Source organism: Pelmatolapia mariae, linkage group LG7, assembly GCF_036321145.2.
Source record: "Pelmatolapia mariae isolate MD_Pm_ZW linkage group LG7, Pm_UMD_F_2, whole genome shotgun sequence".
NCBI classification, from domain to species: Eukaryota; Metazoa; Chordata; class Actinopteri; order Cichliformes; family Cichlidae; genus Pelmatolapia; species Pelmatolapia mariae.
Genome location: NC_086233.1, coordinates 40,918,546 through 40,943,163, shown reverse-complemented (window position 1 = coordinate 40,943,163; position 24,618 = coordinate 40,918,546). Strand labels below are relative to the sequence as shown.

The following is a 24,618-nucleotide window of genomic DNA, read 5'->3' as shown; positions in this document are numbered from 1 at the left end:
AGCACTCAGGTTCAGATCAGGCAGGTCGTTCTCCCCAATCATGCCCCATGCCTCCAGGTCTTACTATCATTGCTTATGTGACTACTGAAAACTCAGAGTAAAACAACTGAGTCACCAGATGGGGCATCCTCGAGCACCCCACTTAGTGACTCCAAAAAGCCCGGGTACTCTGAACTGTCCCTGTCCCAAAGGTGCAAGAAAAAAACCCTCTCCACGAGCAAAAACATCAATGTACATGCAGCAAATCAAGGGGATACAAGAATACAGTTGTGTTTGTTTGTTTTTTCTTAATGTGCAGTTGAACAGATTTTGTAGATAGAGGATGACACATGTCTATCAGTAACACCTGAATCTATATCTTGTTTGATTTTACATATTTCTCTGTGCTCTAGAGAAACAGTCTCAATAGGATTGTGAACAAAAAAAGAGGAAAGAGCTGCCTTACTGAGGAAAATTGCGTGGGCTAAATGGCTGCGACACAGAACACTGTATTATCCTGTACACACAAGACCACACACTCTCTCTCCCCCTCTCTCTCTCACACACACAAACATACAGAAAGATAGAGAGCGAGCAAAATACTTTGTCTGAAAAGAAGTCTCTTTTTTTCTGACTCTACCCCCTACTCCAGACATTCTTTCCCAGAATTCCACGGTGCGTGGGTGGGATCAAAGGTCCCAGTTACACAAGTACTGATTCTAAATGAGGGAAGTATTTTAATGAAACTCACACATGTATCTGTGCTCTGTATTTATAAGAAGCTTCAGTGACTTAATTGCTCTCCTCCGTCTCCAGTCTTAGCCTTAGCCTGATTCTAACTTTAACCATACACATCGTCCTTAAACCCTTTAAATTAACCTGGTAAGAAATAGGCAGAATCCAGAATTTGAAACTCATTTTTAGAGTTGATTGTAAATTATTTTTTGAGCAATTATTGATAGCGTTGCTTATGGCTCAGTCGCACTGGAGTAACAGCAAGAATCGCAACCTTGACTATACAACACCCTCAACCTTTGGGCAACTACTTTCAAGTGCAAGGCAGGTCAGACGCAACCGATCTCCAAACAGTCACAGTCCAACTCAACGGGACCAAAGTCCTTAAGGTTGGCAAATTATTCATAATACAAATTTATAAATTCAGACAAACACTTTCAAATACAGACACCATTTGCAACAAGTGACTTCACTCAATTCCTTGTCAACTAATTGTCAATTAATTGCTATTTAAAAGCATGGCTGTTAAGCACCTATGAAGTTTTTCAGTTAAATCAATGTCCATACAGCAGCTACATTACTGTTTGTGGAGATATTTAAGTTTCGGGGTCAACTCTGAATGTACTGTGAGTAGTTAATGTGAATTTCTTTGTATGTAGACAGCAAAGGATTTCCAATGTTTCATCACAGTTAATCACAATTTTATTAAAAAAAACAAAAAAAAACAAACTGTATATAATTGTCAGCTTGATCTCATTCAATTACAGATAATAGCAGACTGAGCAATCTTGGCGTCTTATCACAGCTTTGGTGCACAAAAGTTACTTTGAAGATGGCAACTAACAGCAGCTGGTGAACAACCTGCTCTCTGTCTTTGCAGCAAACATTTCAAAGGCAACGAGATTGCAAGTTCATTGTCTGGTAGTCACCGTAATTTTGTTTGTGCCACAGTCTCCATTCACATTTTTCCCTACTGTAACTGTAGCTTTACATATGATATATCCATTTTTGAGGAAAAAATGATTTTTTTTAGACCCTAATGAATGAACAGTGAAGAAAATCCTGAAGTACTGGACATAAAACTATAAAATGTGTTTGTCTTGTGTTTCTTGTGTTTGTTGAAATAAGAAATAAGGAATCCATGTTTGCATGGGGAAAAAACAACTAGAACTGTGTGGTAAACATCCAGTTAAATCTATCTTAAAAGAAATAAAAGAATAAAGAGATGAAAATATAAATACAGACTGGAGGAATATTATGTTAACTACATTTTTAGAGTTCAGTCAAGCCCCAGTCAAGTCATTTACACAGTGAGTTATTAACAAGTGATAATTGACTGTGCCTTCAGAAATAGAATGGTAATAGCAAATTCAGCATACTTTTAATAGCTTCTATTTGGCAAAACACAAAAAAGCTTAGGACCATTGTAAAAAGAAAAAGGAAAGGGCCTTGGTAATCCTGGCTCAGTAAAGCAATTTAGGAGCACAAATCTGAAGGCAGCAGATAATAAGCAGGGACTGTGTAATACACATGTTAGCAACAGACAAGGGGAATCTGTTGGCAATTTAGGCTATTCTGCATTCCAGTTAACAGACTGAGTCACAATAAAGCAACATGGATAGCTTGGTTGCATGTGTGTGACCTCACACTTATGATCAGTTGGCAAAGACGCAACAGGTTAGACAGGCTGAAGTATCAGGTGGCCTACGTGAGCAGGAAACTGAAGAAGGCGGGAGAGTGGAGACAGCCATGGCCAATATGATAGCACCTGTAGTGTTAGACGTTTACACATTAACATTATTGGCACAGCAGTATTTGTACAAGACAAGAAAAAGGGATGTGTTGCAATGTGTTTTTATTTTATTTTATCGTGTTTACCGTGTTTGTATATTTTCACATCAGAGCCAACCTCTGATGTAACCTCACCCCACCTTCAGTCCATTTGTCATTCCTACCTATACCTACCTCACCAGTGTCTCAGGTCCATTTACATGTCCAGCACCAAGCTCACACTCTTCTCTGCCCCTCTTGACTCGCTCATATCCCAAAGTAAATATCGAAATTGTAGTGCTATTTTTAAACATGAAGCCACACTGCCGCTCATTGTCTTCTTAACCTAGCTTCAACAACTCTTTCCCATCATACATGGATCATATATATTCCATCATATCACCATGATATGGCTGATCAGCTTTATCCCTCTACAACTCTGCACATCAATAATTAAAATTCTTGACAGGTATAACAGAGTTTTGGATAAACCCATGAATTTATAATGAAGAAAAAGATGCTTCACATACACACTCAAACACACCCTGCTAGCAGCTGTGAAAAGAAGCTCTAATTTGCTTTTTAATTAGCAGAGTGCCCACTGCCCAGTTGGAAGAAATTATCACCTGTGGACTTGCAGATCTGCAGAACCTTCTCTCCTAAACATACATGAGCCAGAGACACAAACACACCACCACACTCCTCTTGAATGTTGCTCACTCTGACACAAACACACAGGCAACAAACCAAAACCAACAAATATTCATAAAAATTCCTTTAGCAATGTTATATATATATATATATAAGTTTATTGAACAGCACACACACTCTAGTCCAAACTCTTCGTAAACTTTCAAACACAAAAACACTCACTCTTATGACACACTCACAACATCATAACTCTTCACCAGAGAAGTGTTGATAGGCCTATGTGTGAGAGAGTGTGCATGAGCAAATCTGTGAGACAGGAAGTATTTAGGGGTTTTTTTTTTTTGGGAGCTGGTCCATCTGTTGCTTCCGACAAGGTTTTGGTCACAGCCTGTTCCCTGAGCTGGATTAATAATCTCATCAGAAAGAGGGGAAGGGTGAGCATACAGAAAATGAGAGCGCTGGGAAGTGTGATGTTGTAAGCAAAGAGACTGTGAGGATTGGTGGGGCATTGGAAATGATAGCATGACTGGCATACAGTGCTCGTATGTGAGTGTGTTTGTGCCCTTTTATGTCTATGCGTTTTGAGTACGAGCCTCCGGTCTGTGCGTGTGTGTGTGTGTGTGTGTGTGTGTGTGTGTGTGTGTGTATGTGTGTACGGGTTCGTACTATCCTGGTGGGGACCAAAATCTGACTTTTACTATCCTGGTGGGGACTTTCTGCACCGTGGGGACCAAAATCCAGGTCCCCTCGGGGTTGAAAGCAATTTTCACACTCAAAATGCGGTTTTACTGTCAGGGTTACAATTAGGTTATGGTTAGGTTTAGGGTAAGGGTTAGGGTTAGGCATTCATTTTTAATGGTTAGGGTTAGGGTAAGGGGCTAGGGAAAGCATTATGTCAATGGGATGTCCCCACGAGGATAGCAAACCAGACATGTGTGTGTGTGTGTGTGTGTGTGTGTGTGTGTGTGTGTGTGTGTGGTTTTGCAGTTTTGGAGCTTGCAACATGATCTGTGAGGGCAACAGGAAATTGCTGGAGTGGATGAGATGGAAGCAATGTGACATGAGACAGGTGGGTGGGGGGCTGTTGGGGGAGTGGGGGGTGGAATGATGGAAGGGAGATATGAAGGGTGGTGGAGGCTGCTGTCGACACGCTGTCGCTTGAGGGTAAGGGGGACAGGAACCGTTAGCAGAGGATTAGCAGGCGCGCCAAGTTTAGCCCAACAACCTCTTGCCTTTATTTTCACAGCCAAAAAACCAGTGGGAACTGGGACAGTGGCATTCTATACTCAGCACACAGCCGGATGTTATGTCCATGTTGAATCATAAATTGAATGTGGCATTTTCAACACTTTAGGATGTTTCACTTAAACACGTGTTTAACAAAAACAACCAAAACATGGGTTTTGAGGTTGAGCTACACACAGACTTTGAATAAGCTGGAGGTGCTATCAGTGCTAGTACAATTGGGTAATTGTGAAGGTCCAGATTTAAAACTTTAAAAAGTTAATTTTTGGTCCATGCTTTGTTTAAGCATAAAAATTCCTCTTACTGGCAAATTAAAGGACATCAAAAGGACGATGGCATTGTCAGCAAGTTACCTGAAGTTGTGACAGATTTCTGTTGCAAATGCTGAATATTCTTATTCTCCAGCCAAAACAACAGTTAAGGTGTGATTATTTCAATGAAGGTATCTGGATCTAACTTCAATTTTATTCTACACTGCAGTGTAAAAAATATGTGTGCAGGTGGAAAGAAACAATTCTGCCACAGCCCCTCCTGGTGACAAGAGAGGTCAGTGTTGAACTGACATTGATAACAAATAGTTATCAGCTATACAGCACGTGATGCTGGAGCTTAAGCATTTTCTTTGCATGGCTCTTATGTTTGTCTCTCTTTTTTTAAGTTTAAACACATGCCTTTGCTATGTTTTATGGATTATTGTGAGTTGCCTCAACTTAAAAAGGCAAATCTATGTGAACCTATCAGAGGTTTAACAGCTCAGAGTTTTCTTATGACAGATTTTGCTTTTCATTTATTTTCTTATCTGGGGGAGTTCAAGTCTCTCTGACGTGGCTGCTGTTGGAGCTACTTTGTACCAAAACTGCCCTGAGGATGGCGAGGCTGCTCCTAGTGACCACATTAAATGATTTATATGAGAGTAGAGGCTGGATTTTTAAACAGTCGTGTGATGAGCCTAAAATTTAGACTTCCTGAACTAGTACCTTCATCAACACCACACCAATGCAACTAATTCTAGTATGGACTTCTGCCTACTTCCACTTCCCTGTACATTTAACTCCTCGGCCTATCAGTAATCCAACTAAATGTCTGCATGTCGACCAGCCTGACAGCCCTCACTACTACTCCACCATATGTGTTTTCAAAAATCCCTGTATGGTCTCCCCTGTCACGGTTGTCATGCAGTGGTGATGAAGGTGCTGATGGGGGTCAGCCAAACCTATCTACATGCCAGTCTAAAATTAACCCTAGTAGTTTCCTGTGCCCTTTAATCCTTAGCTTTAAAGCCACCAATGGCCAAGCCACGGGAAGAGCAGCCATCAGGGCCCCTCTGTAGCTCTGCATGCCACAGATACCACTGAGCCTATCTGTCAATCATAGTCCTACCAGCAGCCAATTCTAAGAATAAAAGCTTCCCAGGATAGGTTGTGCTTGACGGATGTTATCCAGTTTGATGGATATTATCCAGACAATTGAAGGAACTTCCACCTTCACCCACAGTTTCACAGGTTTGTCTTCCCAGTCTGCCACAGTTTTCTTGAAAAAACTCATACTCCTTTGAGGGCATCACTCCTAAAGCCTTTTTGTGTGCTCCTATGTCTCTAATGATACGTAGACTGATAATTGAGTCACACCCTAAATAGTTAATTGTCTGGATAATTGAATCATGGGTTGGATACTTGGACACTTAGATACTTATGGCAACCTTGAGGTAAGGTTATCAGAGGAAATACATTAAAATGAGCTTTTGCAACAAAGAAGAAGTACCTTGATAACAGAGAGCTCCAAAGCAGGACAAGACTTTTAGACAAGGGTTAATTAAAAGAGGTTGGATCAGGATATACTAATACTGGTCAGGTGGCAAAGCTGGAAGGAAGGCAGGTGTTGTATTTAAATCATACAATCATATTGTAAATCATATTGCTCAGCATGGTATCCGTAATGAGAACTCAAATGACGAACTTCTGCTTTCATTATTCTCCCAACACAATCTCTCAATTGCAAATACATTCTTCCAAGTGAGAGACACTTACAAAGCCACCGGGACGCACCCAAGATCAAAGCACTGGCAAAAATTAGACTTCACCTGCAGACAACATGATTCTTTGACTTTCATATCACTAGAGCCAGAGAGGTCTGAATGCTCAACAGACCATCTTCTCCTCAGATCCAAGGTAAATCTCCAGGTGAATACAAAAAAACAGGCCCCAAGGCAAGAAATTATCCCCCTCTAACAATGTCAAGTTCCTCTACTCCAGCCTGAGGTATATAGGCCACAACAGGGAAGTGCAGCCCAAACCCCGAACCCAAAAGGCTGAGCTCTTCACTGACAACGAAGCAATAAATAAGAGATTGTCAGAATACTTTAACATCGCCTCAGCAGATCATCATTGATTGACCCCAGTGTTGTTGAAGAGATCCCAGTAAGACCCCTACGTGTGGAAACTTGACAAATCACCCATGAAAGATGAGGTGACAGAAGCAATTCCATCATAAACCTTTAAAGCAGGTGGTCAGACCCTGATACAGATGTTTACTGAGTTCCTTTGTACGTGCTGAGAAGACAGCTGTTTACCTAAAGATCGAAAGATGCCAGAATAATGCACTTATACAAAGTTAAAGGTGACAAATCTAGTTGTGGTAACTATCACTGGGTTTCCCTTTTGAGTATTGCAGACAAGATCCTCTCTAAGGTCATCTTAAACAGATTGAATACCCATCTTCTTAATAAGACAGTACCAGAAAATCAGTGCAGGTTCTGGCAAAACAAAAGTCGACATGATATTTGCTGCAAGACAGATCCAAGAGAAATGTAAGGAACCAAATATTAATATCTACATTCTCACATCTACATTCTCACTATGGGTTTTCAAGAGAAAGGATGTGTTCTTGCTCCAACACTCTTCAGATTCCTTTTTAGTGTGATTCTTCAAAGACAGATCGAGGCATCCAGATCATATACAGGACAGATGGAGGATATTTAATACCGAGTGACTTAAAGCAAAGACAAAAGTGATGAAATCACTTATTCGTGATGTTCTGTATGGTGATGATTGTGCTGTTGTCACCCATGTGGTGGATGACCTTCAAAGACTTACAGATCCCCTGTCTGCGACCACTAAGCGCTTTTGGACTTACAATAAGCACCAAAAGACTGAAGTGATGTTTCGATCTACAAAGGGATCAACAGCAAACATGCCTGAAACAAAGAGCAATTGCAAGGTATCTTGATATCGAGGTATCCAAAACTAGGTTTGAGTATGGAGACAAACAAACAGTAGTCCTAACTGCATTGCTGTGTGGTTTCAAGTCATGGGATCTCTGCTCTAGGCATGTTCAAAGTCAAAGTCAAAGTAAACTTTATTGTCATCTCTGCTATATACAGTACAGTATATAGAGAGACGAGATGACAAGGCTCCAGTTCCATTCAGTGCAAAAGACAAACAATAAATTTAAGAAGAGTAAGCATGGTAGAGTAATGTTGCTGTCATTCGGTATAACTATGTCTATCGTCTTTCAGTGGGAGAAACGTTTCTCCCACTGAAAACGCTACATCCAGATGAACAGAATCAACTTTTGGAGAACTATGTCTATCACTATGGCCGTGTTCCTCTGCTTGTCCACTCCTGGCGAGGCGAGCTACCGTCTGTCCCAACCCCTGCCTCTCGGCGCCCCCTTGATGCTCTTAGCTGATTGTCCCGTAGGGTCCGAAGTGTTTACTTTGAAAAAATTAGAGTGTTCAAAGCAGGCCCGGTCGCCTGAATACCGCAGCTAGGAATAATGGAATAGTACTCCGGTTCTATTTTGTGGGTTTTCTCTCTGAACTGGGACCATGATTAAGAGGGACGGCCGGGGGCATTCGTATTCTGCCGCTAGAGGTGAAATTCTTGGACTGGGGCAAGACGGACAAAAGCGAAAGCATTTGTCAAGAATCTTTTCATTAATGTTGGGTTGATTAGCCATCACCAGTTTGTCCGTCTGTATCTGGAAGTCCCACATGATCTTAGCTTAGTTATTCTCAACTATCCTGGGGTGTCTCTCATTTTGACCTCGGGACTTCCAAGCCATACTCCGCACAGATGTTTCTGGCCTTCCACTTGGTTATGGCGTTCCATGTATGCCCTGCCTGCTAGTATCTTGCACCCTGCTTTTATGTGCTGGATTATCTCAGGGGCATCTTTAAACAGCCTGGGGTCTTGCCTGGTGTGGTAGAACCCAGCCTCTATTGATCTTGTGCTCAAAACTTGTTCCTGTGCTGCCATGATTAGGGCCTCTGTGCTGTCTTTCATTCCAGCTTTGTCCAGCCACTGGTAGGATTTCTGGATGTCATCCACTTCTTTTATCTGCTGGTGGTACATACAATGCAGGGGCCTGTCCTTCCATGATGGTTCCTCCTCTATTTCTTGGGCTTCTGCTGCCTGAAGTATTCAGTAAACATGCGGTCGGTTGTGAACATCTTCCTGATGTACTCTTGGATGTTCGTTGTCTCATCCTGGACTGTGGTACCAACACTCACTAGTCCCCGGCCTTCTTTCTTCCCCTTAGCATACAGTATCAAGGTCCTGGTTTTGGGAAGAAACCCTCCATGCATGGTTAAAGCTTTCTTGTCTTTATGTCAGTGGCTTCTATCTCCTCCTTTGGCCAGCTTATTATCCCAGCAGGGTATCAGATCACCAGCAGGGCGTAGGTGTTGATAGCCCAGATCTTGTCCTTCCCATTCAGCTGGCTCCTCAGGACTTCCCTTACTCTCTACAGGTACTTGGTGGCTGCAGCTTTAAGCAGCCTCTTGTGGTTCCCATTGACCTGTGGGATTCCCAGGTACTTGTAGCTGTCCTCAATGTCTGCAATGTTGCATTTCGGTAGTGTGGTCCCCTCAGTTCTGACTGCCTTCCCTCTCTTCATTACCACCCTACTACACTTCTCCAATCCCAGTGACATTCAGATATTGTTGTTGTATATCCTTGGGGTGTTGATCAGTGTCTCGTTCACTCTTGCCATACAGCTTGATGTCATCCATGTAGAGGAGGTGGCTGATGATTACGTCATTCCATTGTCAGTATCCGTAGCCAGTCTTGTTAATGATCTGAGGCGGTTCAGGCCTATGTAAAACAGCAGTGGGGGCAGCGCATCTTCTTGGTAGATCCCACGCTTGATGGCGACTTGTGCTATGAGCTTATAGTTGGCCTCTAGTGTTGTTTACCGAATACCCATTAAGTTCATGATAAAGGTTCTTAGGGGCCTGTTGATCTTGTACAGTTCTAGGAATTCCAGTGTGGGGCACTGAGTCATAGGCCTTCTTGTAGTCCAGTGATTTTGGTACAGACAACTATGAAACACAATCTTAATTTTTATAAATTCCCTTTTAATGTGGAGTATGCATGTTCACTCAATGTTCCCATGACCTTCCTACTACAATTTAGATGGTAGGATAAGACTAAGCATATGTGTATGGATGGTCTGAAGTAGATCTGCTTTCATCATGTGACAAATGGGTGACTTTTGCATTCAATGCACCAGCAGAGTCATAGGAAACTAAATGGATGAATGGTGACCCTGCTAATAATAAGCATGACACCTCAGGGAGATTTGCCTATTTGTCGTGAAGTAATACAGTCACTATGACTCTCTGTGAAAAAAGAAATCTCTATATGCATATAGTCCCTATCTTAGAATAGAATTCAACTTTATTGTCATTACACATGTCACAAGTACAAGGCAACGAAATGCAGTACACTTACACTTGGACACCCACTTTTTATGGGCAACACGACAAATTTAGAACTAAAAAGGAAAAACATAATATAGTGACTTTGAACCAGTGTTTCTCATTAGTGTGCAGGCTTTGCGGCAATAGTTGGATCAGTGGTATCTCATTATTATTGTTATGATTATAAGTGGCTACCCAACAAAAGAAAAAGATTCCCTGAAATGGAAAGTGGGAAAAGTAGAGAGAGCTGGCACCTCTTGAAATATGAGTCTTTTTATAAATCACTTGCGTCAGGACATGAATGTGGAGGTCTCACTCTTTATTACATAGCCAGTGATTCACACACTTTGTACAGCTACGCGCTGGGTTGAATTTCCAATTTAAAAAAGGAAATAAACCATAAAAAAGAGAGATGCCTTACAATTTATTTTGTTCATTTTTACACAACACATATTATTGATAATAAAATCTGTTAATTGCTTTTTTAAGATAATTCTCTTTCTCTATTGTATGCTGTCTTCTGTTAAGATCTATGTTTTATGTATGCTTATTTGCTTATTCTATAGTAAAAAAAGTACTTACAATTCATGTTTTCCATTGTCTACTTTTGATATGGGTTATATATTGCATGCTGTGTTTTATTGTAGTTATGTAAAATTGTAGGTGGTTGCTAATACGTTTTGCATTGCTTACATCTTTATTTTGACCAACTCTTAGCACTTAATCTAGGTAAGGATTGTGTCTACTTACACACTGGATTCTTTCGTGTGTGGGCTTTTGCACTGTGTCATACATGCACACCAAGAACTTAGTTGACAAAAATGCTGAATACAAGTCACTGTTTCCATATCCTTTATTGTTAACAATCCTAGCTCTGTCACGATTAAACCTTGTGGTACTGCTTGGCTTGCTCATTTCCACATTGTCCACACACACACAGCAGCTGGTGTTGATGTGGGAATAGTCTCTTCAAACTGTGAAACAAGTTGCTGCTCGCTTGAGAACACGACACCTAAGCTACACCGTCAAGATTATCTCCTGAGTCTCCAGTTCTCAGGGAGTACACGCCACTGCTCTTCCTATCAAATCGTACTTTATCTCTGTACTTTATGCTTCCCTTGATGGTTGAGTGCTGAGGACCTGCCTTCACAAGTTAACCAAGGGAATGTTTGTTTTGAACCCAAAGACCTCATGGTAGACTAGCACCTGGTAAAACCAGCTGGGCTAGTTACAGCAGGACTGGAATCACTTTGCACCTGCTGGGTAGCTTATTGTTGTTTCTTATTGTCACAGCAGAACAGAGTGTGCACAGTGCTATCTTACACAAGCATCATGTAACAGGACATGCTAATTCTGTACTGGAAAGTAAAGTGGGAAATGTGCCAAGTGCTGTAGTTAATGGAAAACAAGAACTCTGTGAACAGCCTCGTGATTCATTGCGACTCTTTTTTGTCGTGACTTGGCCAGCTGGTTAACACTCAACTGTACTGCAGGTGAGGAGACACTTACATAAATGTGTTACTGTAAGTGGAGACAAAATACCAACAAATGTGTCAATGGAAAAACAAGCAGAAGAAGCGAAACGTGTAGACAAAATAGCAATTTATTAATAACTTATATTTCCTTTACATTCGTAAGAGAGGAGTTTGAAAGGAGTGAGTAGAGGGCAACATAGTGGTTTCCTCTACGGGGGGTGTGGGGGCAACTCTCCGAAGTTCTGGATTTAATTTTGTCTCATCTTGACAAGTGAAAACTGCATTTCACAGAATTTTCCCTGAAGAAGCGAAGCAAACAAAGCTCCCTGCTTTTTCCACACATCAGAAATATTTAACCCACAGATCATGATTTCTTAAATTAACCTTCAGAGACATCCAGTAAATTCCACCTTTGGCCATTTGAACTGCTTGAGTTCTTAAGCATGGAGCCCAATTTATAAACTTCAGTGATAATCGTTCTAGGTTTGGTTGGGGGGTTTTGTAAGAAAACAAAACAAATCTATCTGGGATACTGTAACTTGTAAAAAAAAAAGAAAAAAAAAAGTACATTTCTCTGAAGGTTAATGTGCGAAAAAAAAAAGGGAAAAAAAAATCTTCCAAGCTCAAAAGTAAGGCAAATGGCCAAGGTGACTTTGATTTGTGGGAGGACAGGTGCAAAAAGAAAAGGCCAGCCACAAAGCGCTTATTGAATATATTACACATGTACACAATTCTTGGAAAGCCTACTTGATTTTTGGCATAATCAACTTAAACATATTGATCAATACGCAGTTTGTATGCTTACATAAAAGTAGAATATGAAACAAAGCAAATCTTCAGTACCCACTTGTGCCAAAGGGTATATACTACTAGAGCAAGGCTTTTACCATATTGTCTTTTATATTAAGATATATACACACTGTATAAATGTTTGAAAAGACTCCACAAATGTAAAATAAAGTCCATTATATTGTGTGCCTTCTAAAGCCAGGGTAGTTGAGCCCCATGCAGGCAAGTCTTCACAGAAGATGAAGGAGACAATGCACCCTGATGTCATGGGGGAACTAGTAATAGACCCCAAAACAAATATACAAAAGGATTTCATTTATCTGTCCACTTTGAACAATCATGTCTCTTTGGCACACCAGCCTTTGAACTTTGAAGCATAACATACAGCTGTCCAATCAATCACTTTAGGCTTCCTTAGACACACTGAAAAAATACGAAAAAAAGACCAGAGTCTTACAGCAAAATCTGATTGTAGTAAGTATCTGCACACTTTAAATGATTCGCTTCCTGTCTCTTGTACTGTCTCTCCTCATTTAGTCAACAGCAGCTGCGCTTCGGTCAGACAGCTATGGCCCTTCAGTAACCACACTCAGCAGCTGTCGCCTCAGACCAGCTGTATCAATAATGTCGCACAGCAGACGACGGAAAAAAGAGAAAACATTTTGCAGCTTTTCCAATAGGAGGCCCACAAAACCCCCAGTGAGAAGAGGAGTGGTGACAGCAGACCTCACGTGGACTCCAGGGGGTCCAGCTGGAAGACGTTGTGGTTGGTCGGGGTGGTGAAGTAGAGCTGCTGGCTTGGTGGTGCCATGCGGTTATCACATGGACTCTTCAGACCCAGTGTGCGCTCAAAGTCCAAAAGCTGACCCATGAAGTTGAAATTGGGCGAGATGTTGGATTTTTTCATCTTGACAATGTCGTAAGCATCGTTCATGGACAGGTTGAGCTTCTGCATCAAATAGGCCACCGTCACTGTGACAGAGCGGCTAATGCCTGCAAGGCAATGGACCAGGACACCGCATTTCTGTCCCCGAGCTTCATCTGATGGAAGAAAAGAAAGGGGTGGAAATTTTGTATCATAAATAAACAACATCTTTAGAGCTTTTCATCATTCCAGATAACTAGGAAAGAGTAGATATCCCAGTTTGTTGTTTTGTTACTCTCACAGTCCGAAGACCAAAGATTTAGTGTGCATGGATACTGATCAGAAGAAAAAAACATTCCTGACATCTGAAAAGCCCAAAGCAGAGAAGCTCTCATTGTTTATGCTTCTTTTAGGCAACTAATCAATAATCAAATCTGTGTGATTTTTAAGTCAAGCTTTGTCGGAAATTGAAGCAGGTCCAGGAACTTATTATCCTATCTCCCGGCCATGTCAGTAAATAAACAGGGGCTATGACAGTATTGCACATAAACAGAGCTCACATTCTTTGGTTTCTTTTGGCCTAGAGTAGCCGGCTGGGAAATTGACTATTACGGTCTATTAAACCATTCTTCCGCTTGCTAGGGTTACTCTGACAATGGTGCCATTTGGGCGTGTAAATGTAGGAGTCATGAGGGCACCCTGTCAAGGCGAACAGGATGTCATCGGGGCCGTAAATGGCTCCTTTTGTAATGTGGCGGGAGGAGGAGGGGAGGGGGGGCAATGCCATGTCCTAGATTACTTTCAATGCCACTTCCTTCCTGTTGCGCTTGAATTACCGCCCTCCCCTCGCTCACTCTCCCCTTTCTCCAGTTTCAACATCGCCCTTTGTGCTGCAATTACACAAGCCCTGGGACAAGAGATAGGGCCAGAATGTCTTCCACTGAAGTCAAACCAAGTGCATTTTGCCTGTGCACCATTGGAGGCAGACTTGTGTTCCTCTGCCTCTACACAATGCCTTAATCTGCCTGCTCTGTGCGTCCCTGTCTGATTGACTGATAAGACCACAGCCAGGGACACCTCATCTAATCTCAATTGCACAATAACAACCTAAGAACTTCCTGCCAGTGATAACATATATCACATTTAATACGTTTATGCCCCCAGCTATCTGTTTTTGCCCCTTTACTCTGCCTGCATGCATGTCATAAAGTAGGGAACAACAATACTAATCAAACACCCAACTTTTGAGTTGAATCCTTCCTCAGAATTGTGAGGACTTGATGTTTTTTTTCTCTATGTTCTATATTTTGCAGACTGACTATTACTATTTATGGTCTCACAAACTCAAAAGCTAATTTTGGAGATTAAATAATTATAAGCAGTACTAAAAAATGAATAAGCATGTACACAACCTAACCAACAAGATTTAATCTGCAGAGCGTTTCCAGTTCTGCGGGATTACTTACCAATAAAGCTGATGGCTTCGGGAAAGAACTGAGAGAGATTCTGGCTCCAGTGATCCGAGATTGGGATCTGCTTGTACTTAAACTCTCCTGCGTTCTCAAAGAGGTTGGGGAGATTGGGAGTCACGTTGAGGATATACTTGATCCCGTACTCCTCCAGCACATCAAGGTTAGTGGAGTCCTTGGCACAGCCCAGGTAAAGGTGCGGCAAGATCTCCACAGGGAAGGAGGGATGCGGGTTGGATAACGGGCTGCCGTCCGAGTCTGTGGCGCTGCTCGGATCCCGGTCGATATCAGACTCGATGTCCGAGGAGTCAGAGCTGATGCGCAGCCCACCGAGGCCCAGCACCTGGGCAGTAGGGGAGCTGCTGTGGGACGAGCCATCCAGGTTGGTTTCGCACAGAGCCGGACACTCGGCCTGGAATTTACTGAAGCCACCTGGAAAATATAAAACAGATGCAATGAACACATCGTTTCTGCCTGCCATACAGCAGGCATAAGTTGCACACTGTAGACGGTAAATGAATATTTTCTGAGAAAGAAAAAAAGAAGCTGCAAATAGACATAAAATCTGGTTATGCGTCTCTTCGGAGTAAATTAAGACCCTCTTCAGTAATTACTGACGTGCGAGGAGTCAAATGTAACCTAACCTTAGAGTGATGACTATATATTTCTTTAATCAAAACGCCAAAATCTATGTCTGCGCGAAAATCTAGCCTGTGAATGAACAGCGGCAGCCGCCGTGCCCGAAAATGTGAATGAACTCCACTCACCCTCTAGATAATACGCCTTATAGCCCTCGTCCTTCATTTTCCTCAGCAGTAAACCCAACACGGAGCCCCCGTCCACGTTCTCGTTCCACTCTCGGCTGTACTCGTCGTACAGCAGGATGGCGTCCGTCTTGCACCTCCGCACAAACCTGTCTCGATCCTCTCCGTTGGAGAGCAGAGAGCGCACGGGCAGATTGCCTTTCTTAAGCCGGCGAAGCATGAGGCTGGGTATGGCCACGTTGATGGCAGTCTCTACGTGAGACGACTCGTAGAGCTCCTGGGCCCGACAGTCCATCACAAGCAGGCCGTCCCTGCGCGTCTCCAGCTGCTCTCGGAGCCAGCCCACCGTCTTGCTGATCGCCATAACCGAGTCAAGCTGGACGACGGGCTTGAGCTTGTCAAGCATTTATAAGCAGGAGTTAAAAAAGGAAAAAAAGGGTGTCGAAGAAAAGCGGGGAGCTTCTCGGCTTCAGCAGCAAGCACAAATATCTGTCTAGAATTTCGTTTTCAGTCTGATCTGCTGCTCAGAGGGCCCTCGGCAACACAACTCTGAGAACAACGGCTTAAAAAACTAAATAAAGAGACAAAATAAAAACCGTCACGCTTGTCAAGTCTCACTCCAAACGTTCTTTTGGATCCAGTGTGTTGCGGGACGAAGGAATTCCTGTTCCCTTCAGAGATCTCCCGAGAGTAGGTTGCCCACACTGTTCCTCATTCATGCATCTGGTTGGAGAGAGCCTGAGTTATTTATCAATGAGTCATACTGGCCCTGCGACGAGGCTGAAGCTTCCTCTCTTCTTATATAACTCCACGGCTGCTCTTCCACCTCTCTCTCTCTCTGTGCGTATACAGGTTATGTATCTAATATTTTTATGGAGATCCAGAGCGGAAAGGTGGATTTGTTGCTGTGAAGCATGCGGGGTATGCACCCGTCTCTGCCTGCTGTTGCAGCCTGTCTGTGCTGTGGATCGTTTCTCTGCAGCTTCTGGCTCTCTGCGCTCTCTGCGGCGCCAGGCTGCTGAATGGCTACAAACAGGAGGCGTTCCATTGGATACGTTTTGTGGGGCGACCAATCAGAAGCGCGGCAGCAGCGGTCGCCTTAGAAACGGGGGCCGGATAGAGCGGCCTGTGTTGATGAATCGTTAATGAGTTTGTCATTCACAAAAACGGAGAGGAATTTCCGCTCCGGATCAAGTGTGTGCAAACAAACACAAGAACTGCAGGGGGAAGGAAGGAAGACGGAGAGGGCGGGAGCGGCCTCAACTCACAGTTACACACACACACGAGTTTCAAATAAAGAGTGTCGCGATAATTAGGCTACAACGCAAGTCTGCAACAATGCGGTGTGCGTTTTTCAACATGTTGGAAGTTTTAATTCACTTTGAGCTGTTTGAACCGCTCTAATGCATTTGTATGCACTATATTGAAAGTCTTACCATAAACCATCATAATATAATAAGAATAATAAGAGCCATATATATGTGTTTTCAAAATACATATTACACTGTAATAGCGCGACAGTAAAGCCATGCTCAATGCGGGCTTTACAGGCGGAACGCCTTTGGTGCAATTTCATTTTCTTCCTCACTCCGGAAACACAGCTGATCTGCATCCAGTGAGGTCTGGCACATCTGACGGAGGATCAGCGCCCTGCTGAGAGATATGACCTGTAACCTTTGTTTGTTTGTTTGTTTGTTTTAAAAAAAAGTCTGTCTTTTAATGCTAACTATCCCACCCTGTGTGACCACTTAGATTGTTTCCACTGCTTTCTGTGGGCATGAATTTGGGATTACATATAGGCCTACACACTGGTGCGCCCTCACGGAAGGAAATTATTATTTCTTTTTCCATAAAAATATATATAAATGTAAAACTCGAAAAACTCAAGCTCCATAAATTTCCGCTACAAATATATACTCTCGGTAGAATAAAGCAGCAGCCAGCTGCTATGTGACAACAAAAAAGTGGCCTTCTGCAATTCACGATTTTTTCTGCCCACTTGATGGAAGGCCGCTGAAATCACCTCAGATGAAAAAAATGTTTCTCTGCGATATTGTGAGCACACAACGGCACTGGAGCTATTTCTGTCTGTGCAGCCTTCACTGGAATGAAGAGGTTTGTTTGTGTGGGTGATGCTGGTTCAGTGTCACCGTCTCTTTTTCTGTCTCGCACTAACTAGCCCGACAGTCCTGTGAAACTGCTGCATGTTCCGAAGATGTCACGTTACCTTATGTAACCCCTGGTGGTTTTCTTCTTTTTTTTCTTCTGAATCATACATTGTCCCAATAATACTAAATTTTAGTATCTGTTTGTTTCCCATAATCCAAAGTGCATGAAGAGTAGCCAGTGGCATAGACTGAAATGTTGGACCATTTCACTTTAATCAGACGGATCATTTGACTGTCTTAACCCTCTTTCAGCACTGACAGACGCACAGTTTCAGGGTTATGTGAAGCCACGAGGGTCGCAGATCGCACACACAAAGGCTTTTAATAGACTACCTGTTAATTTGCATGACCTGTCCAGGCTCAGTGGGGTTCAATTAACATCACACCGTAACAGCAACTTGACACTTTTATCATATAAGAGGAGTTGAAGCCTCGAGCGGAAGCCATGCTACAGCGATATTATTAAAATGACCCAGCAGGAAAACACAAACATGCACAAATCTGAAGTATTACATCGTATAAGGCCGATTTGATGGATTCATTTGAAGACTGATTTGGAAACAAATCTGGATACACTTATGTGGCGAAAATGATCCAACACAAATATTTAATTTCTTATTGGTGGCATGAATGTATGATTTAGTGAGGCTCTGGACAGGTAAGTGGAAACGTAATTAACATGGGTGAATATCCCAGCAGTAACTTAATCGCATCTTTGATCATTAAGGCTGAAAGTGTTATCAGTTCATATGCATGATACTATGGCACATGACAAACAGGGGAACTATTTACTGAACATTTAATTAGACATAATAATCCTGTAAAGAGCTCAGTGCACTTAAAAAAAGACAGTGTGATTTTCTTCAGAGGTAGTTCCTGTTTAAATATAGTCGTGTTTTGATAGCGTGTTTATCTCTGTTGCTTCCTGTCTTCCTCACACCTCAGAGAGTAATAAGATAGAATCACTGTGAAGGAGGAGTTTCTCAATCAACAAGAGAAACAAGCTGAGTGACTGGACAGCAGATGACTCAGTATTTTTCCATTCGATTCCAGTCTTGGCTACTCTAAAAAAGTTTGCATTGTTTTTGTGTTTTCTTTTTTTTTCGTTGTTGTTGTTCTCTGTGAAAGGATTCATGCCAGCATGTTCACAGTCCCCCACTTTGCAAGATTATATGTACTGTATTCTGCTATACAGTACATGTTTGTTTATATCAAACAGCATGAAATCTGTAAAAGTAGCGGCATTGCTCTAAAGACCTTGTGAGTGAAAACCATGATTGTTTTCGGTTTAGTGGAATATACAATAATATGCTCAAGTTTTAAAAATCCTCTTACAATAATGATTCATTTGTTGTCTGGAAATTGTGTTTTATGTATTGTGATCAAGGAGGGACCCCAAAAAGTTGATTCTGTTCATCTGACAGGACTTCTCTCAAATACACTCTATGAGCAGTAAGCAAAAGATTTGGCTTAAAGTAAAATGGAGCATGTATGCGTTTAGTCTTTAGTGAGTTTCAGTCATACATAACACTTCCTGTTATGTCAAATATGGCTCATGGGTGTGCCTGTGTTGTGGCTCCCCAGCAGTGTCTCTGCATATGAAGTGTGTAATGGCTCCAGTGTTAATTTTGGCCCAAAGACTTCTGCACACCCCTCCACCTCCTGCAGCCCCCTAGGCATGACAGAAGCCCCTATGAAAGAAGCCAAGCTGTTACTATTCACCTTCAAATGAATTCTATTCTCTTTCAGTGCTCCCTCCTCCTCCTCTCTGGGTTTCACCCTCTTCAGTACCTCTACCTCTTCCCTGCTGCTCACCCCATTCTTCTCCCTCTGCCCCCCTGCCCCCCCTTTTTTTTGCCCTTGGCCCCCTTTTTTGTCATTGTCCCTCTCTCCCTTCTTCTTTCACCCTTTCCATTTCATTTGTCTGCGTACATGCACATAAAGCACATCAAACATGCCTGAAACCACTAATTTGGGCCAGACATACATAAACGCAGTGTGTCAAGACTTTGTGAGGTCATTTTCAGACTTGCTCTGATCAGCCTGAATTAAGTGTTTTTAAAAACATTAATGAGTTAATGTACGAGTCTTTTCTAGCTGGCCAGGTTATTTTCAAAAAGCTCGGTTTTGCTAGCTCAGTCGATTTCACGATGCAAATTCAAAATGACAAGAAGAAGATGCGTTTCTAAAATAAACTCATTTGCCTCACTTAGGCACAGTCTCGGCACATAATTGGGCCACTACACTGTTTTAACCGACATGAAAACACTGTTTATATGCTGAAACTTAATATGAGAGCTTTCAGATTTTTTACCCTGTCCGTCCTGATCACAACAACATATAAACAGTGTATAAAGGATGGCGTTAGCATCACTGAAATGAGGGCAAAATATGCAGTGGGGGCTGTGCTTTGCAGTGGTGAATGTGTATGTACACAAAGTATCCAGGTGCCGACTCCTTTCTTGCCTTTGATACTAAGCTATGGGCACACACAACCCATGAAGATGAAAGTAGTTCCAGTGTTGCTGACTGGCATGAAAACTAAAGTAATCAACCATAAATACAGAGAAAATAAGCTTTGAAGACAAATTGTGGCAGATAATGAAGTTCAAATTGTGTGTCCTCACTTGTGTGTTTTGTACAGAGAGCACATCGTCTCCACGCCTTGATCATTGTTACAGTATAGGCTGTGGTTGCAAATTGCGTTACCAGCATAAGAACCAGTAGCCGTAAACATAAGGATGACTTCATTTTCAGGCCAACCTGTAAGTTATCACTGCTCCGTTTACTTTGATAAAAAGTCAATAGCATTATTCCCATGGGGCAACTGAAGGTTTGTGATACTTATGTTTTGTTTAGCAAGATAATCTTCATAAAATGGTGTCACATAAATTTTTTCAAACATAAATGCAATGGCCAGAAATGCAGTGTTACCTTTGAACTTCACTATGGTCACATGACCACCACACCAAGCCTACTGATGATATCTCTGTGACCAATTCTGGAGTCTAATTTTGCCACTTGTTAACAAATATTGTCTCAGATATGTGTAAAAGCTGTCCAAGCCAACCACTAAATAACTTGTTCCTTTCTCAACTCAAGTCATTCATTAACTGTTTACATGCTTAGTCTCGCCTTGTTTGTTACTCATTTCTTTGTTTTGTACTGCTGGAAAATCCCCTGACTCGCCTTGTCAGCTTGTTTCACTCCACTCATTTCCTACAGACCTACACAGACTTATTACATGTCCACTTTGTGGTGTCATGGTCTTATCTCTACTGTTTACAGTCAGTTGGTTTACATTTCCACACTGAGTGACTTAATGGATGTCTTACTGATTATCTTAGAGACTGTAAAGGCAGTGGTAAGATGTGTTTAAATCACTATACCGGAGACAGGGAGTTTAAAGGTCAGTGATTTAATATCTCCTACTTTATTGACGCTAGTGTGCAACTTAAAATGAAGATTTGCACTGTGTAGTTTCTTTGCTTTCTTTTTGAATGATGCCAATTGAAACACCTGCAGTGTTGTAGCTTCTGTTTCTCTGGGTGTTTTCCACCGTCAGGCTCCCCACGTCAGTCCCAACCCCCTCCACATACACACCACACCACCAACAACAACAACAGCAGCCACTCCTTCAACCTCAAACCTCTTTTCTCATTCAGCAACTAATCTTTCCGTCCTTGTTTCTTTGCCACCGGCTGCTCGTCTCAGACGAGGAAATCCTTTGTCCACAAACAAAGACCGTGCACTAATCAGGTCTGGAGTCTGTGTGTGTGTGTGTGTGTGTGTGTGTGTGTGTGTGTGTGTGTGTGTGTGTGTGTGTGTGTGTGTGTGTGTGTGTGTGTGTGTGAGATGTATGCACATGACACATACTCAGGAAGTAAAAATGTCTTATTGGTGCCTGAGAATGACATGGAGAAAAACTGAGACAGACAGTGAGAAAGTGTCTGCATATATTACTGCACTGCAAAAAACTAAAGTTAGCATATGATACATAGGAAGTCTGCACTTGAACTTGAACAAGGATCTTCTGTTGAGCATTAAAAGTGATACTTACTTGGAAAAAAATGCAAAGACAACATTTCAAGAATTAGAAGTCAATAGAAGGCTAATTTGGGGTAATTGCTTTTAAATAACTTATATTCTTATTTGCTGAATAAAAACAAAGGAAGAGAAACGTGACAATTATGGAAAAAATGGACTGTGGGTGTGGGTGAACCTACAGACTTCCAGAAATAAATGCGTGTTGAAACCAAAAGTCATGCGATCCACAAAATTAAGCAAACAATGCCTTTCAATGCTCGGCTTGAAAGGCAAACAAACACACAAATGCAAAAAGTTAATGGAAAAATGTAATGAGGACCTCTATTCAGTTCAATTTATTGTCATTATACTGAGAATGGGTGCTTGTGTTCACATGCTGAAGCACACTTATGTTTAAAAAAAAATTGAGTGGGTGGTCAATTATAGTCGTATGTTCAGAAAAATATATACCATATTTATATGATGTGTTCAATAGACTCTAAGCACACTCACATGACAAAGTACCACGGTGCAAAATGGTCAAAATGCAGCACACTCCAAAGGCAGGCCAACCTTCTGTGAAAGCTGAAGAGCACAGCATTGAACAACAGAAACGTCGCGCATCATGAAGACATGATGAGGATTCTTCTGAAGGCTTTGAGCTGCGGTGGAGGCTCAGATCAGCAAATAAAAAAAAAAAGCCAGGAGGCGCTGCCAGGTTTCTGCTAACAGATAACAAGTGCATGGTTTCCTCCCTTATCCACTCTATCTGTACAGGGGCACCAAAGTAACACACAACACACAAACACGCAAACTCATAGGTAAACGGCACGCAATGCCAATACATCCTGTTCTCTTGTTCGTTCTATTTTTTTACCTTTTGAAGGCAGACGCATTTGTCAAAAAACTGTGTATGATAGCAACTTGTTAGGGTTTTTTTATGTTGGCTATGATGATTGACTCCATGAAGAATGGAATGATGGTTTTGTCTGTAAGAGGAAAATGCAATAATAGAGTCCTGCTTTAATTTAAACGAGGTTCTCTAAAATCCAAATGAGAAAGCTTTATGCGTTATTAGCTGTTGTTGTGAAAGTATGTGTTGGTTTAGGGTCCTATGTTTTTCCTACCCATAATCCATTTCTAAAATCTGTCCTTTGTATGATTTGTGGGAGGAAAAAAAAGGTGAAAAGTGCATTCTCAGATACAGCACACACTCACACTTTGATATCCAGGGAGGTTCCCTCGAGCTGTTTCGTGACAACTCCAGACACACACAGAGACACACACCCTAGTCTGAGCTCTGTAAAAGACAATGCTGGCTCCAGTGTTATCAACAGCTCCATCGCTTTGTCTCTGCTCTGCACCTTGTCACTGCTGTCCTGTTTCTGCATCTGCGTGTGTGTGCGTGCATGTGCGTATGTGTGTGTTAAAACAGACAGGATGGACTAGGGATTGCGCAATGAGCTCGGTTACCTTCGGCGAAGTGTCACATTCACATGCTACTTGTGTGAGAGACCCACAGAGAGGATTTCCCCTTCACTGTGTGTCCACTTCCCTCTGTGTTTGGTCCAGTTATGTCTGTCACTCTGCATTCAGTCACTTGGATTCAAAACGGTTTTACTTCCTTTCATTCCGCAGCTTTCGGAAGTACATTTAGAAAGTGATTTATATATCACCTTAAGCTCGACGGCGAAGGTTGCTCCGTGAGGAAACGGGAGCTGCCTCATTACATTCATTATTGTTTGTTCAGAAGGGAATTATGCTGTATATTTATCTGATTCACATGGGCCACACCTAGACTGCATTCAACCGCCATCAGTGTTCTGCTCGCTGCTTTCTGTGGCACAACCAGGATTTCTGAAATTCAGAATGGCAAAAAAGAAAATACCCACATCCTTTACATACTGATTTAACCCTGCTAAAAATTCTATTCAGTCCAATTTATTGTCATTATACTGAGCAGAGCCAGTGTAGAACTAAAGTAGAATAGTGTGGAAATTGGCACATTAGATAGGGTACAGTAGCCTTTCTGTACCCTATCTGGTACAGAGTTTGTTTGTTTGTTTATTTGTTTGTTTGTTTTTCTCACTGATGGACACATGATCAGTGGACACGTTTGGGGTTTTTTGGGGTTTATTTTTTTAACCAAGGTTACACTTTGATCACCTGATAGCATAGTACTTCCTCTCTCTTTTTCTACCAACTCTTAAGGGGTCCACATAGGAAGTAATCTGTAGTGATGTAGCAATGAAGAGACCACAGAAAGTCAATGACAGTCAGTGACTTCAAGCAGCTACAGGGGAAATATCACATGTAATGCAAACTTTACATTTTCTCAACTTTCAGATGAGCAATTGAAGCGATGACCAATAAGAGTGCTGGATATTGCTGACTAACATATGGCACTGTGGTAAATACGTTGCATTTACAGCCTGGTACTACTGTACAGTGTCAGGCTGTAGCATCTTTCCCTGTGCAGATGCCACTTTAAGGGAAATATCAGCTCTTATCAGGTAAACCCCAACTGTGTCTGTCAGCAGTTTGATGTTTTTTTAGAGATATAGTGTGTTGTTTTTATTATTATTATTATTATTATTATTATTATTATTATTATTATTATTATTATTGAATAATTATGTTGAAAACTTTCAGAGCAATGAGAATAACTAATAACATTGCAAAGAGCTGTATCTTTATTTGGAAATGAGCTATAAGTTATCACTGAGAGTTCTTTCATTCAAAATGTTATAACTGTAAATGGTTAAATGAGCTAAAGATCATGTGATATACATTAGGCAAAAATTCTGATAAATGTCTTCAGCACTCAATATTAGATTTGATCTCTAAGATAACCTTGTTATACCTTAATTCACCCTGGAAAGACCTGATTCCAAAGGTTTTTCCCAAGGTTTATAAATACTCCGGTCTCTTTATCCCATCACTTGGCAGACATGGACTTGTCAACCTACCACTCTTAATTC

At 41.7% G+C, this 24,618-nt stretch overlaps 1 protein-coding gene across 1 annotated transcript; it reads right to left on the bottom strand.

Annotated features, from left to right (window-relative positions):
* Window positions 1-11,666: 11,666 nt before the first annotated feature.
* dusp6 (dual specificity phosphatase 6) lies at window positions 11,667-16,453 on the bottom strand. The gene is made up of 3 exons (XM_063479108.1): window positions 15,447-16,453; window positions 14,677-15,111; window positions 11,667-13,386 (listed from the first exon to the last, which is right to left on the bottom strand). Exons 1-3 carry the CDS (start codon window positions 15,847-15,849, stop codon window positions 13,073-13,075), a joined length of 1,152 nt encoding a protein of 383 aa, XP_063335178.1. The 5' UTR covers window positions 15,850-16,453; the 3' UTR covers window positions 11,667-13,072.
* Window positions 16,454-24,618: the final 8,165 nt, after the last annotated feature.

Excerpts from the sequence above, each read along its gene's own strand:
- dusp6 (XM_063479108.1), bottom strand. The coding sequence starts at position 15,849 with ATGCTTGACAAGCTCAAGCCCGTCGTCCAGCTTGACTCGGTTATGGCG. Across the intron at positions 15,112-15,446 it reads TAAGGCGTATTATCTAGAGG|GTGGCTTCAGTAAATTCCAG; the intron begins GTGAGTGGAGTT and ends TATATTTTCCAG. Across the intron at positions 13,387-14,676 it reads CGAAGCCATCAGCTTTATTG|ATGAAGCTCGGGGACAGAAA; the intron begins GTAAGTAATCCC and ends TTCTTCCATCAG.